This window comes from Ailuropoda melanoleuca, chromosome 2 (assembly GCF_002007445.2).
Source record: "Ailuropoda melanoleuca isolate Jingjing chromosome 2, ASM200744v2, whole genome shotgun sequence".
NCBI classification, from domain to species: Eukaryota; Metazoa; Chordata; class Mammalia; order Carnivora; family Ursidae; genus Ailuropoda; species Ailuropoda melanoleuca.
In genome coordinates this window covers 69560343-69577006 of record NC_048219.1, presented here as the reverse complement: position 1 = coordinate 69577006, position 16664 = coordinate 69560343, and the positions used below count along the sequence as shown (strand labels likewise).

Below are 16664 nucleotides of genomic sequence, written 5' to 3'. Positions count from 1 at the left end.
TGAAGGGGGCTGGAGAAGCTGCAACCAGCGGCCCTGGAGCCGGGGTTTATGTGGAGCCGCATCCTTGCCTGAGAAGCCAGCCTGCCGCGCTTGCCAAGGGACACAGCCTGGACCATGAGGGTCTGTTTCTAGATTGGAGGACCTGGGCTGAGGGGAGAGGAGGGCAGGTCAAGTGGAACCAAGAAGAAAGCCAGTAGATGAGGAAGGGAAAACAGAGAGAGGGGAGAGAAACAAAAACTCCCATCCAGGGTGAACCTACAAATGACAATTCTGACACACACAAGGAACATGAACACCGAGAGAACTGACGAAGCCTCTGACCGGGAGATGAACGCTCACAGGCTGAAAGGCAAATAACAGAGCAATCTCAAAATGACCTACCAGATGAGATCCTCAAGGTGAAAACATGAAGAATACTCACAAAAAGGACAACAAATTATGAAACAAAAATAGGCAGGTCCAAATAAAAACAGATGCCTGTCATAAAGAATGAATTATAAATGCTGGAAATAAAAGACATAGCCATTGAAATCAAAAGGTCAACAGGTTGGGGATACATTCCAGAATGGACACAGTTAAAAGAGAATTAGTGGGTTGGAAAATAGCAGGAGGAATTCAATCAGAACACAACCAGAGCAACGGGAATTAAAAAAATATAAAACAGAAGGTAAGAAATACTGAGGACAGTCTGAAAGTAAGTCTAGGGGGTATTACAAAAGGAGAAGCAAGGGAAAGGCAGGTAATATCCAAGAAGATAATGCCTAAGAACGTTGATCATTAAACAAGCCATCAGCCCTGAGATTCAAAGCACACACTGAGGCCCAAAAGGATAAACTATACTGAGTCTGCATCTAGGTATATTAAGGTGAGACTGTAGAACTTCAGGGAAAAGAGATAAATCTTCTAATAATTGGTTTTATTCCAAACCTACAGAAGCTTTTTAAGCAAAGGATGACATTAGGAAACTAGTATTTTAAGCAGATTCTGGTAGCAGTGCAAAGCCAGATAGAAGGGACCAGAAAAACAAGGGCAGATGGTCAATTAAGCCAGAAGATGCCCTCATGGAGCTTTCTGTTTGGTGGGAGACAATGCCTTATACGTCTTTGTCTTACCTTCCTCCACTAAAACAATACTGCGCTCATGGTAGACGCTCATATACATATTAGATAATTTTTTTAATTGGGCAAGTCTTTATACATATATAAAAAGTTCTTTTGCTCCTGGCCAAATAAATAAATAGAGCAAGATTTTCTATTGACTTAGCAGTGTTATTGGTATCATGTAAATAAGAAGGTTGTCAAATTAAGTTGAACAACCAAGGCAATTAATAATTCCAATGTACTTAAGATTAAAGCAAATTGTGTATTTGAAAGAGTCCTTTCAAATGGAGAGTCAAACACAGCTGACAGGCTTTGTACAGCAAATTAATGTGAACCACTATTTAACCCTGGAAACGGAAATTCTCCTTAGCTCTACCTGCACACACTGTGTGTACCTAAGAGCTTATATGCAAAGTTAAAGGCACCACCTGAACCATGCTGACCTCAAAACAATTTGATGCTTTGTGAAGTAACATTCTCAAGTCCCCTCGGAATGGAAACAAAAGAATACCAATGCTGAATAAAGGCCAAAGATGCGGTTCAAAGACAGAGCTCACGTTCTTGATATAATTAACATCCCTTAGCTGAAAATTCCATCAAATTTAAGGTAATGCCACAACACAGAGAGAAGAGGGGAAAACCACAGCAACTTAAACATACACGGTTAGAAAGCTGGTACTAATCCTTAGTATTAAATACAATATTCAATCTTTAAGCTTTGTGATTCAAGATTATATTTAAAATCAGGACAGGATGACAGTTTTTAGAATGGGGAACAGGCAGCGGGGAAAGACAGCAAGTTTAAATTAAGGAAAGCTATTAACATCAACATCTCATTGGAAAGTGGAAGCATTTTATTGGGAATGGATGTTCAAACAACCAATCAGTAGCTCATCCCTGTCACACAAACATCACTTTGAAGTGAAAATGAAGCAAGCTTTAATACACATGCCGATCACTCAGATTCTCACCAAACTGGGTATTTTACCAAGCTGGATCTAATATTTCCATCTTATTCCAAGTCCTACTTTAAGAATCAGTAATTCCTTAAATATATATATATATATAACATTATTTTATATATATAACATATTATTTGTGTGTGTATATATATATACACACACACACTTTTATATATATATATTTTTATATATATATAAAATACACACACACTTTTATATATATATATTTTTATATATATATAACATTATTTTATATATATAACATATTATTTGTGTGTGTGTATATATATATATATATACACACACACACTTTTTTTTCCCCCCCGATTAATGCCAGAACACAGAAGAACTTAACCTATTCACAGGCTACCAAGGTTGTTCTGGTCAAATTTGAGATAGAGAACACACAGAACAAACTGGTGGTCGCCAGAGTAGGGAGATGAGGGATGGGCAAAATGGGAGAAGGGGTGTGGGAGAAACAGGCTTCCAGTTATAGAATGAGCAAGTCACAGGGATGAAAAGTACAACATAGGAAAATAGTCGATTGTACTGTGATAGCATCGTATGGTGACAGATGGAGCTACGCTTGTGATGAGCACGGCATAACGCATAGAGATGTTGAATCACTGTTGCACACCTGAAACTAATGTAACATTGTGTGTCAACTACAGGTCAATGAAAAAGAAGAACCACAGCCAACAAATAAATGCAAAGGGACAAAAATAATACGGGAGACAAAAATAAAGTTGCCTTATGATTACCAAAAAATAAATAAATTTGCGATGGAGAACTCATCCACAGGGTCTTCGGAACCAACGAGCAGACTAGGCTGCACCCCCTCACGCAGGAAGCTGCGTTCAAGCCAATTTCAACTGTGGCATAAGGAGAACACTAGGGTAAAACAGGAAGTACACACACAATAGTTCATTTCAAATCTCCTTTCCACTGTAAACCAAAGGAATATTTTTAATTTCTTTCTGTATCTAGTACTATGTTAGAAAGCATAAAATATAAAAGAACTTTATGAAACTCTGCATGTCGACACACAAAGAAAGTTTAAAAGTTGGAGGCAAGTCTCTTATGTATGGACAATCGGGAAACAAATAGATGCTCAGGTATGTAACAACAGCCACACATACTGATAAAGTACTAATATGCATCATGGGTAGGAACAGAGGTTCAAAAGGAAAACATTGGGTGGGTTCAGTTTATGGAGGAAAGCTTCAGAGAGCAGATGGAAGGTAGTATGTCTCTTTAAAAATGAGAAATTGGTGAAGAGGGCAGGGGGCTTTCAAGAAAGGGCTTTCCAAAGGCCAAGAGGTAGGCAATAACAAGAACAGAGGGGGGATCGGGGACAAGGGAACCCACATTCAGGGACAAGCAGGGTAAATGAGGTACAATGATACGATAAGGGGACCTGAGGGCCTGAGAGCTCAGCGAAGGAATTCAGGATTAATGTTGTAGCATGAGGGGATCCTGGTCACTTTTGAACAAGTAAGTAAAATGATGAGATCAATTCTCTCTTACCTGGCAGTGCTTTAAAGGGGGCTTGGCAAACCATAGCCCAAGGGCCAAATCCAGCCCACCACCTGTTTTTGTAAATAAAGTTTCACTGAGACACAACCACACCATTTGTTTATGTATTGAGTTGAAGAGTTGGGACACAAAGCCAAAACACTGACTATCTGGCCCTTCACAGAAAGAGCTTGTGTCCCTACTTACAGTATGAATTAATTAAGAGACTGAGTGAGGAAGATCATCAACGAGGCTAACACAACAACAAAGACGAAAAACGGCAGAATAGAGGAAAATGGGAAAATTCCAAGAGACAATGAATGGCCTCAGCAATATAAGCTACAACATCACCGTGAGAATATCTCTGGGAACGTCCAAAGACCAGTATGTAAGAATGAGTGATGAAGCTTAAGAGAAGCTACTGCTTAGGAACAGTAATAAAATCACAAGAAAGATTTTAACAGGTGATGCCCAAAGCAGCTTTCAGAAGAACCTCATTATAGAGCCACTTATCTTATTTATATTTACATACCCTACAGCTCAGTACAAGGGCTCATTCCAAAAGGCTAGTCCATATAGCAAAGATTAATGTGACCCTATGACACTGAAGTGACAAAAAATTCTTTGTAACCAACCTGACTCTATACATATATATGTATATATATATACATATATATATATATATATATATGAAATAGCAAAGCACATTATTTTACAACTCCTCAAAAAGCTCACTGTTTTAAAAAAAGATGTTTACTAAGGACCATCGTTTTCCTTTGGGTAGTTAAGTTTCCACTTACAAAAATAAATGTATCATTTAAAAATTAATAATAAATATATGGTGGATTTGTTGGTCATACATAATTATTTAATAGCATCAATACTATTGTGTGTAGTAAAACACGCAATAATGGTTGAACAAGCATAGCGTTTACCCAGGGACACCTGGTGAGGCAGGGACGGAGGACAGCAGATAGGGCTCAAGCCAGTCTCCCTGCCTTCAGGGTTTCTACCAAGAGCTGTCCTGCGCACGACTGCCAGAATTATCGTCATCAGAACAGATCGGATCAAGTCACTCTGCTGACAAGATGCTGATAGCTCACAATGTGCTTCCCAGTTTGGCTTCATCTTAACCTTCCAGCCTCATCTACAGGTGACCTCCCGTGGCTTTAGCTACACTGGAGTACTCTTAAAACAATAACAGCTAGCAATTACTGAGCACCATCCGTAAGCAACTGGGCAAACTACTTCATATGATTTATCTCCTCAGTTAATCATCACAACCAGCCTAGTACAAAGATATTACGATCACTACCCCATTAGCTTCAAGGCCCCACAGTCACATAAACTCCTTTCAAAGTACACAGCCCTATGTTGTATAAAATTTACAAAAATTCCTATTTTGCCTTTTTATCTTAAACATAGGTCCCACCAAATTGTGTAAGCTTCAGGGTGCCCAAAACCCAGATCTGCCCCTGATTATTATCATTCCCATTATTCCCATTTTACTGAGGCTCAGCGAGGTTAAACAACTTGCCAAAATACTCACCACAAGGAAGTGGCAAGAGAGTAAATTTGAACCCAGGTCTACCTGTCTTCAGAACCCAACAGTCTTACTACAGTACGAAGCTGCACTTCTGGTCTTATGGCCCCCGTTGCCTGCAATGGTCATTTTTCCTCTTCCTATTTTCATCACTAGATTCCCAGCAGGCTCCTAGTCACCCTCCAAAGCCCAACTAAAGGGTTATCCCTTCTTCACATCTTTCCCTGACCTCTCCTGAAAAAATGAGATATCCTTTAGCTATCCCTTTTGTTTTTTTTAAAGATTTTATTTATTTATGTGACAGAGAGACAGCCAGCGAGAGAGGGAACACAGCAGGGGAGTGGGAGAGGAAGAAGCAGGCTCCCAGCGGAGGAGCCCGATGTGGGACTCGATCCCGGAACACCAGGATCACGCCCTGAGCCGAAGGCAGACGCTTAACGACTGCGCCACCCAGGCGCCCTAGCTATCCCTTTAAACACCTACCACAGTATATGTATGACCTAATGTAATCAAAAGAATATGCTTTTTGGAGTCAAACTGACCTAGGTGCAAATTAGGCCTCTGCTACATATTTGTGGTACAGTCTAGGCCTAGGCCAAAATATTTAACCTCTCAAACCCTTTAGTTCTTTATCTTTAAAATGGAGGCATTAATTCTTAGCACGTTGACTCATTTAAACACCCAACCATTCATATAACCGTTCAAGAAAAACTTAGCCAGTGCCTACTGCATGCTATGCGCAGAGCATACAACTGTGGCATAGAAAACAGAGGCACGGTCCCTGTCCTCACAGAGCTCACAGTCTAATGGGGACACAGATAAGTGAACAGATGATTAAAATGCAGAGAGAGAGAAGAGTATTGATTAAGACCAAGGCAGGGTATAAAGAGCTTATGGGGAAGGCATCACGACCTAAGCCAGACTTCAGGGGTCAGTTAAGGACAGGAGAGATGAATAGCAGTTCAGGGGCAAGTCTCTTAAAAATAAAACAGAGCAAATATTCAAGACAGATACCTCAAGTAATTTCAATTTAATAAAATACTTCCACCCCACCCACACCATAATCACACGTCCCTCATTTCTTATGCATTTGAAAACTCCTCTGAATGTCAGGGAGGGAAAACTGATTTTTTTTTTTTTAACAATAAGTGGGTTAATAAAAATGAAACTTTGCGCATTGCGCTGGGCAGGAGAAACCTTGAGGCTCACAAAGGAGGCCAAATAAATAAAAATAAAATCGGGTGGTTTCTTGGCTTTCTGTCACCACCAGAAGAATTCCTTAACATTTGCTCTTGTTTTCTGTGTTAAAGCGTTTAATGACAGAACAAGGAAATCATTTTTACATTTTTCTGGGGGCTGAACTGCTGCATAAAGTGGGAGAGCAATTGCAGCTTTCAAAAGAGATGCTAATTGCAGCTTCTAAAATATTAGACTCCCCCTAAACACACGTCACCCTCATCCCCCAGGAGTTTCTGGGTCTTTCTTAAAGGTGCTGGGAGGATACTGCCATACAGACTTCATTTCCTACCCAAGGATTTGAACACATTTCTGTCGAGTGAGTTATTCCTCGTTCTTCAGGGGCATAAGCCTCGCAGCTTAGGAAGCCCTGGAGAGAAGGACCACCTTCTTTAGACAAGAAACCCACAATCAGAAAAGCTGTATTGGACCGATACTTTATTCCACATAACATGGGAATTTCCATCTGAAATGAGACTTTCTACCACCAAGCTAGCAGGGGTAGGACTTAGGAGCCTTCCCTCCCACAGAGGTTTTCTAGGCAAAGATAAAGGAGCTTAAGTCAGCTCTAAGAGACCTGCTGCTTCTTCCTTCCCAGGAGGGTGAGAAGGAGGAAAATGTTGTCATGCTGGCAATTCTATTTATAAATGCTTCTCTTTACAATAAGATGACAAATTTAAGAGGCAGAAGAGGGGAACAGCAGCAGCTGCCCACACAGACTATTACTTTAAATTTAATTATTGGAAAATCACTCTATTCAGGCCAGGAGAGGGATGAGGAGAAGGAGGAGAGGTGAAGACAGAAACAGAATATGGAACGACACCAAAACTAAATTATATAAATACGGGGGGGGGAGGGTCAACAATCATCTAAAGAACACCCCCGTACTGCAACTAGCCAAGAGGAAAACTGAGATTCAGAGAAAGTAGAATGGAATTCTTTGTCAAGCTCCTAATGCTTCTGGTATTCGGCTGCAAATGCGGATTTCACTAACTCTTTAGCCATGAAGTCAGCAAGATATTTATGTAATTACCTGTATATCTGTATGTGTAACACTTTTTCCGAAAATGAACAGATCTGTACTCTGGTCTAAAAATGAGGCTGACCCAACAATCGGTATATGAAAATACTGACAATTCAACTCCCGCTGGGAAGCGTGGGACTTGTAAACCTTCTTATGAAAAGGTAAATACCTATCATTTTCCATCTAACCCCTTAATTACTAAGATTTAAGTTTTACTGATACACTTATACCCATACCATAGTGAGATCAGAGGCAAATTAAGGGGTGGAGTGGGCTGGCAGTTGCTTGGGGCCCTGATCTATACAGGAGTCTAAAATAATGCTGAAAAAATCACGGGGAATAAAATCTTATGGGGAAAATTATACAGCTGACCCTTGAACAATGCATGGGTTAGGGGTGCCGGCTCCCGCGTAGTCAAAAATCAGCACCTAACTTTTGACTCCCCCAAAACTTAACTACTAATAACCTACTGTTGACCAGAAGCCTTAGCAAGAACATCAACAATTAATATATGTATTAGATACTGTATTCTTACAATAAAGTAAACTAGAGAAAAGGAAATGTTATTTGGAAAATCATAAGAAAGAGAAGACACACTTACTGCACCGTATTTATTGAAAGAAATCCGTGTATAAGTGGACCCTGGCAGTTCAAGCCTGTGTTGCTCAAGGGTCAACTGTATGTGCCAGGAAGGACTGTGTGTGCATAGAAGAGAGAAAAAAAAAACCTCTGAAAAGGTGGGGATGGGAGTGGTCATCAGTCCAACCAACACACAGGTGCGTGCACTGCATCCTCGTGTTAGAAAAGGGGGTCCCTAAACTACCATCTAAGGAAAGTAGGTCTCGTTAACTATTCCCATGGGGCTATGATTCCCCAGGAAAGGCATGCTACCCTCCCCCTGCTCCCCTGCAGAAATCAGCCTTTCCCTGGACAATGGCTGAGGACATGTTTGAGGAATATTGGGCATGAAGGAGTCCCAGCCCTCCCAGGACACTGGAGCTGGCTTGTGCCTTCACTGGAATCACTCCGATTCACATTTCTTTGATTTGTGAGATCGATTTCTCCTTCCCATTTTGTCCTTGTTCTCTCAAATCAAAACTCACATTCCCATAGATCTCAATTCCCTTTGAGGCAATCAAAATATGTGATTAAAGTGATTCATAGCAGCGGGTGAACCAAAAGATTTGACCTAACAGGGATTTCTGGTTAAAAGGCGGGGCTTGGCAACCTAAATACTGAGCTCATGGGGAGAAAGTGTTTGGCGATCTTTCGTCCTGTCTCTAGAAGACTGACGGCTAATTCTAAACATCTTCCATCATACTCCGCCTTCCCCTCCCTCCCTCTTAGATACCGACCTATAAGCCTTCCTTATCAACACCTCCCGTTTGCCATGTCATTAATTCTGCAGGGTCAGTTCCCTGCAGGACGTGACACATTCAGGGGCCTAACAGTTAGTTCTGAGAAGATCCTGTTCATTCGGCACCTTCCACATTTAAATACTCCAAAATTCATTCATAAACACATGAAGTGGAGAAGCGATGATTCCTAATACCACCACAACCAAAGCCAATACCGTCTGTTATCTGAATCAGCGCCTGGCTCAGCACCGGATACGCAGAGTGATTTGCAACCTTAACTGAAAAGTAACTTGAGTCAACAGTGTCCATGATGAAGGGAATAAAAGCTGTTCCCCTTCGAAGAGAAATCACCTAAAGAGGAGTGGGAGGAGGAGGACAAAAAGAAGGAAGAAACCCCAGCTGAAACTTGGCATTTACTTGAAGAGGAGCCAGCAGAATGGACGTGCATGGACAGTTTCACAGCACAGAGGGAAGGCATCGCTCAGAAGGCTTCCTTGGCGCTATTAAATTTCTTGGGCGGCAGCCTTGGCTGGGAAGGCAAGGCACAGAAGTTGCGTTCAGGGTTCTGAGGACCAAGAGGTGGTGTCTGCGAACTTACGGGGATTGAACGGCTCAGGAATCTCGCTGAGGAAGAAGAGAGGCCGGTGTAGGAGGGCCGGAGGAGGGCGGGGTGCTCCTCCGTCTTGACGCCGTGGGGGCTCGGCTGGCTGCTCAGGGGGTTCCCACTGCTGCTGCTGCTTCTGCTGTACTGGTTGTTGTTGAGCTCAGGGTAATTTCTGGCAGGCGGCTGGTTGCTGCCGTTCAAGAGGTTGGTGAGCGGGCTGGCTATGAGACCCGCCTTGGAGGACAAGGAGGCCTTTTTGTTCTCTGGCTCCTGTGTTGCAGCGTTCAAGTTCCCTAGAGAACTGGCTAGCCGGGAGTTTATGGAAAAGCTGAATGGAAAACACAGGTGGGGGGGGGACATAGACAACGATGTATACTCATGCAGAGTTCATGTTTCTAGAACACATAATTAGGACATGAGGGGAATGGGATGCAGACAGTTCTGATCAATGCAAATGGCAACAGAATGGCTTCTTTATCGCTCTTGGTGACAATACCATATGGGGCCTTGAGTTATACATGTTAACTTCCTGTCTGAGCAGTGAATTAAGACCCAAGAAGCTGGCTTAACCACTCTGACCGGAGGTGCTGAGATAGAACATCTGGGGGCTCTATGTGTCCTGAGGTAGAGAGTAAATGAAAAGGGCTGTATAACAGGAGAGTAAAAAGTAGTAAGATTAAGTGTAAGATTTACCTTACACGTGCTCATTCTAACGTCCCTACCCATCGCAGGAGAAATGACCATACCACATATCGTTAGTCTGTGCCATGGAACTCCAATTTCCACGTTAGGCAAGCTGGAACTTCACTACAGAAAGGGATGCCATACAGCACTCCCTCCACGGCCCTGTCCCCCACCACGTGAGACAGGAACAGAAGCCCCGGAGGTCACAGAGCCTTCTGTGATTTCTCCCCTTCTCCCTGATCCCCTCCTCTGGCAAACTTCAGCCAAACTCATTGTCTGCTGCAGACTCCCTTTACCTCCCACCGGTATCTGAGAAGTAGAGAAAATTACCTTCTTACACTGGCACCTGAGGACAAAGAACCTCTGTTTATCCTCTTGGCCGTAGCTGAAGGGGACAAAGCCACTTTCGAGGTCTTCAAAGTAGTTGCAGATCCTTGTGGGGATGAAGTCAATCTTGGTGGAGAAAAAGGGGCAAAATGTCACACAAAAGCGGTGTCACCTTAATATTCAGCAATCACCTAAGACAGGGTGAACTAATAACATTAAAGAGATCACAGCAGGTCACGGTAACAGTGACAGTTATCTCTTCTGAGAACCTTACAGATGGTAATTCAGCTCGTCCTCACAACAACCCTGTGAAGTAGCTAAGATTGCAAACCCCACTTTGCAAGTGAGGAAACGGAGCCACAAAGGAAAAGCTCCTCATCCGAAGTCGCTCAGTAAGCAAGGGACAGAGCTGGGATTCAAATCCAGGCTCCACAGTCCTGTCCTTAAGCACGGTCTTGCCATGCTTGGTCCCTTCCCTTCTTCGATGGCAGCGCTCATTCCTCACATGTCCTTAGATTCCACTTCTTTATATTTTAAATCTGTGCTCTTCTCTCCACTCTGCAACTGCCCTAGGTGAGGCCATCACTACTTCTTCCTCTAGACTACTAGCAACATCTTATAATCTACTCCTTAAAATTCAAATTCTGAAAAGCCTCTGGTGGAATCTGAAATATTTAATTATGTCGCTCCGCTGTTTAAGCCATTTAATCTTTCCTCGGTGCCCAGGAAGCCTGAGCTCCTTGGCTGTACTTATGAAACCCTCCAAAATCTGGCATTGCCTTTGTGAGCAGGTCCTTTCTACCCACGTTTTCCCACTAGACACCTCTACTCCAGCGACATGAACTGTTCTGAGTGGCCTGAATGGATTGCATTCACACCTGTGTCCAGCCTACAAATGCTGTTTTTCCTGCCAGAGCATCCTTTCCTCTCCTCATTTCCCCTCCATCTCCATCTGCCTCATTCCCATTGCTTATCCTTTGTTGGTCCAATCAGCTGGTACCCTATAAAGCAAGCCTTCACTGAATTCCCAGGCAGGGTAAGCATCCCTGTTTCATCATATAGTCTCATAGTAAATCATAGCCCTTTCGCCATATTTCATTGTCTGGTATTTGTCTATTTCCCTTGATATAAGCTCCATTGAGGGCAAAGGACTGTCTTTCATTTCTATTTCCAGTGGCTAGTCCAGTTCCAGACTCAGAGAGGATATTCACTAATGTTTGAGGGAAAATGGACTCAAACCTGGACAGCCAGGTCCCAGTCACAGTTTTAATACCAACCCTGTTTTAACCTGAACAAACCTTTTAATGCACCCGGACCTTGTTTTCCTATAAGCTTGCTTACTTTCCTATAAGATTCTTTCCTTCATCATCCTCCCCCTGAACATTGTAAGTACACGGTTTGCCTCTAAAACACGAATTGGAAAAGTGGTACAAGAAAGCGGCTCAAGTTTCTGGAGAAGTCTGAGTCCTCTTAGAACTGCCCGCACAAAACAACCCTAAAACATTGGGCTGAATAAGAACCAGAGGTGAGGGGTGACTCAGCTTTCCACCCCTATCTCATCAACAGTCTTGGCAAACATGTCCATGGCCCTCACCAAGCCCTACACCGCACTCTGGTACCGCTGGGACCTTGAAACCACCCTGGGACTGTTTGGGGGACATTTTTCCAGAGAGAAACACTAATGTTTCCTCTTCAGATGGAGGATGGGGAAGGAAACAAAACTAGAAAACAAAGAGCAAACACATGTAAAACTAAGGGTTTTAACAGAAATGTTAAAACCTCAAGGCAAAATCAGTCACTGGATTGAAAGGCACATTGCCGAGCAAGGTAGCTTCTTACCGACCCCAGGACGTGCCGGAAGCACAGACTACACTGACGTGACTACCGCAGCCACACCTACGGGCACCGCAGGAAAACAAAAACCCCCTTCATGGTGAGCATTAAAAATAAAGTGTAGGGGGCACCTGGGTGGCAGAGCGGTTAAGCGTCTGCCTTCGGCTCAGGGCGTGATCCCGGCGTCATGGGATCGAGGCCCACATCAGGCTCCTCCGCTATGAGCCTGCTTCTTCCTCTCCCTTTCCCCCTGCTTGTGTTCCCTCTCTCGCTGGCTGTCTCTATCTCTGTCGAATAAATAATTAAAAAATAAAAATAAGGTGTAGTGCAACAATCCGGAACAGAAAGGAAGGGACTTAAAAAGTGAAAAGCTGTGTGCAATTTGTTTTCACCAGTTTCAGGGCTGGGAAATGTATCTGAAGGGGAGCATTTATTGACAAGCTACTAGAAATTCACCTCAGTAACAGTACCTGAAAGGCTGGGACACTGCTCTTGGGTGCCCTTTCATATCATCCAACCTACGGAAATCAAAGACAAATGCTCACGCATCATGGGGCGCCTGGGTGGCACAGCGGTTAAGCGTCTGCCTTCGGCTCAGGGCGTGATCCCGGCGTTCTGGGATCGAGCCCCACATCAGGCTCTTCAGCTATGAGCCTGCTTCTTCCTCTCCCACTACCCCTGCTTGTGTTCCCTCTCTCTCTGGCTGTCTCTATCTCTGTTGAATAAATAAATAAAATCTTTAAAAAAAAAAAAAATGCTCACGCATCACCGGGTTCACACATTTAAGCAAAGACCAAAAGGAGTCAGACCAGCAAAAATATTAAATTGGCAAAAGGAAGAAACCTCCCAAATGGATTTTAGTACTCATTCCGTTTCTAAAATAAATCCTAGAACCAGCAGGAAACCCATTTTAGTCATTTTGTTTCATCTTGAATTTAATTTACAGCAAATTGCTTTAAATCAGAAGGTGATGTTGCAGCCACTCAGGGTAAAAAAAAATGTTCGACGATGAAAAACTGAATTCTAAAAAATGAGAAAATTTCTGAGAATTAAAAAAAAAATAGAAAAACCATATTGGAGTAGCCTTCGGAAATTTGTGTAGTGGAGGGTCTCTCGCTTCTTTCGCCTACTTGTGTGCCAAGTCATATGCCAATGTATCCCTCCCTTATGATTTCTTCAGAAGCAAATCTAAATCTGTTTGAAACTAGTTTTAAGCAATACAAAGCCACCTCTTAAGAGTTTCAAGGGAAAAAATGGCAAATAAAGAGATTAGTAATCTTGAAGAAACTTCCACTGACTTAGATGATATCCACAGCGAGCAGAGCACAGACTGAACAGCACTGGGTGTGAATATCATTCCAACTCCATCCCACTGGGGAGGGATTTAACCTCTCTAACCTCAAGCAACCAACCCAAACGTGGGTAATGATGCATACCTTTTGTGTTAATTCAGTTAACCCTCATATCCAAACTAAACACCTAACATGGCTCCTAACCATAGTAGCTGCCCAGTGAATGGTACATCTCTTGGATTTTCTAGTGGTAGTTGGCGGTTACTACCAAGCACCAGGCTTGCTATCCCATCATCTAATGTTATTATACTTCTCATGTTACCATCACCTTGAATTTGAGCCACGTAAACCTTCATTCTTCAGGTCAGGGAACCAGTAATCAAAGCATAGGTAATGATGCACTCAGACCTAATCTGACTTGTGTTATAATCCTCCCAGATAACACATGAAAACTAACCTTTCTGAGTCTGTTTGACATGTGTCATGCTGGCAAAACACCCCTCTTTCTGTGCATGTCTCTCACTTAAAAAGCAAAGAAAAGTAGCCATTTTCCATTATAATCATCTGTGAACTTGTCACCACCCCATATGTTACATAAAGAATCTGGAAGACATTCACAGATTTTTGCACAAACATTGATCCTGAAGACTTTCTTTTTTAACTAATCTGAACCATTAGCAGTTTCCAAATGTTGTGATCACAAGTCAGGTTCCATCAATTGATTTCGATTAGTAATTTTAGACTTCAAACTCAGGACGGTTATAACTTCACAGACACAGGTAAGAATTATTTATTCAATTCTCAAATATAGAACATAAAGCTAAGGAGTTAGGATATACCAAAGCTGGGTATTCAATACTTTTCTGCACACTCTAGATTCAAAACAAAAGCCTCAGCACACCTGTGAGGATTTGCCACAAGACAGGACACCACTCATGGGGAAAGAGTAGAATTCCAAACGGAATTTGGAGCACAGTCCCAGAGACACTCAATGGCATAGCAGTTTAAGGTGGGATTACAGACACTGAGATTCCAGGAGCTGCTTTCCGTAAGCTTCTAAAGCTCAGCTGCTCCCAATATGACAAAATAATAAACAACACAAAATAGTAATAAACCAAAAAGCAAGAGGTAAACATGGCACTTGTAGAATGATATTCAAAAGTGAAGATTAAATATTCTATCCACAAATGGAGGCACAATATAAATTTAAAAGTTTAAAATGCATCTACCTAAATGCACAGGATGGTGAGGAGCGTGGCTGTCTCTGACTTTTTAAGGCACGTAGTTTGTCTCCCTGGGTTATACTATTTTTCATTTCCACATCTTCATCCTCTTCTAAATTATTCTGTAAAAAAAATGCATGTTCCATAGAAAAGTTATTATGAATAATTTTGCTTTACATAGATTTCCTAATAGACTATAAACTATATATTTCATATAGATTGCCTTAATATAGATTATCTTAAATAGCTTTAGTGAACTACGAATTCAGCATTGTCTATATACATACTAAAGAATGTTCAACTATTCATCAATTAAATATACTGGTCAAAGTCCAAATCAAAGCATGGGTCTAAATGTGGTAGAATTTAAAAGGAGCTCTTTGTTACAACGGACCACAACCAAAGAGACTCTCACGCAGACAAAATCATGCTTTGAAATACAGCTCAGATACAGGCTGGCTCAATAATAGACACATTACATTACAAATATGTTTCCAGAGACTACTGGGGTCCATCACTGCAAACTTTATAACTTGTTTACAAAAATGAAAGACAAAACAATTTAGGATATCTAGACCATAACTTACCGGGATCAATTAACCACTAGTAAAAGCACTCAAGACCTTTCCATAAGGAATTAAAGCTTACTAGACTGGGAAAGTGTTTCCTGCTGAAATAAGTCTTAGAGGTTGAAAAACAGAAGTACCACACAAGGTCTTTTCACATGCTAGCTCACATTTAATTTTTACAACTCAGGGCGGGGAGGACACTGTGGCCCATAAAGATGAAAAAAAGGAGGTGCTCATAGAAGCTAAGAATATTGCCCAAGCTCCCCAAAGCTCTTCATGACAGCTATGATTTTAAAATCGGATTTCTTGACCCCAAATACAATGGTATACTAACATTGCACCGGTAAAGATTTTATTTTGCCCATTTCCTCCCCTGAATAATTCATATGCCTTAAATTTGCTAAGATTCCTTGCAGCCATCAGAGTCCCCTCCCCTCTTTAAAGCTAGATCTCTTATTTGATGAAGGATATACAAAAATATACTTCCTTCAGTCACATTCTAGTCATTTCTAATAGCCATTCCTGGCTCAACACATTTCTTTGCTCACTGCCACCTGGTTTGGGTTGCGTGGATACATCTGGGGTCAGTAGGCCTGTCCTGGGTAAAAAGACCACACCTTACTACTATAACTCGGAGTTTAAAAAAGAAAAATAGACATACAAAGCACATAGCTGGTAGGAAAGAGGAAATGAAGATGAAAGCTTCCTAGAGGAGGAAATCCCTTAAGTGAGTCTTAAAGAATGAGTGTGGCATGAAGCAGGCCAAGATCACAGGAAGGCTCATCCTCGCAAAGAACACCAGTTCAACAGTCACAGGCTCATGGAGCCTTGAAGTGAGAAGATTCTCTTAAAGTCATAAGTTGCCCATACATAAAGTCTCCAGGAATCAGTTATATCGTTCATCTCTGTCCATACAACCTGTGGGGAGGAATCCATTACCGCCTAAGGAAGCCTGCAGGAATAGAAATAAGGCAGGCCTGAAGGCTAGGCTTGTTGGCAGGACGGTACCTGAGGAGGTGGGCTTAGTTTCACCTAGCAATCAACATGGGTGTTGTTACCGGTTACTTGTACCTGATGGAAGGACCAGCACACAGCCAGAGTCTCTAGAATATGGGACTGGCTTCTTGAACGACCTGACAGGATCCTCACCTTTATTGGTCAGGTTCACTATCTAATGGGCACCTTTGTGGGAAAGCCAGGAAAGCTTGTTTGTCCTTCTAACCAGGAGGATCTTTGTATTCCCAACTCTGAAAGGCCTTCAAAATTCTAAGGAAAAGTGAGCCTCAACCGAGAATTCCAAAATTCAACCCAACAGTCAAATGTAAAGGTAGGACAAAGATACAAAAATTCACCTCCCACACAATCTCTCAGAGAAAACTATTATAGGATGTACG

General features: G+C 42.1%; 1 protein-coding gene across 4 annotated transcripts in view; it reads right to left on the bottom strand.

Moving 5' to 3' along the window:
- CDC14A (cell division cycle 14A) overlaps positions 1-16664 on the bottom strand; it is a 167540-nt gene that overhangs the window by 11342 nt on the left and 139534 nt on the right. For 2 of the 4 annotated variants that reach the window (XM_011226918.3, XM_034653978.1), the window contains 3 exons: positions 14708-14823; positions 10357-10479; positions 5567-9670 (listed from right to left, as the gene is read on the bottom strand). In XM_011226918.3, the coding sequence (XP_011225220.1) occupies positions 9220-9670; positions 10357-10479; positions 14708-14823 (690 nt within the window). In that variant the 3' untranslated portion in view covers positions 5567-9219. Of the gene's footprint in view, positions 1-5566; positions 9671-10356; positions 10480-14707; positions 14824-16664 lie in introns of those variants that run through there. The other 2 variants (XM_034653977.1, XM_034653979.1) reach the window with 2 other exon arrangements.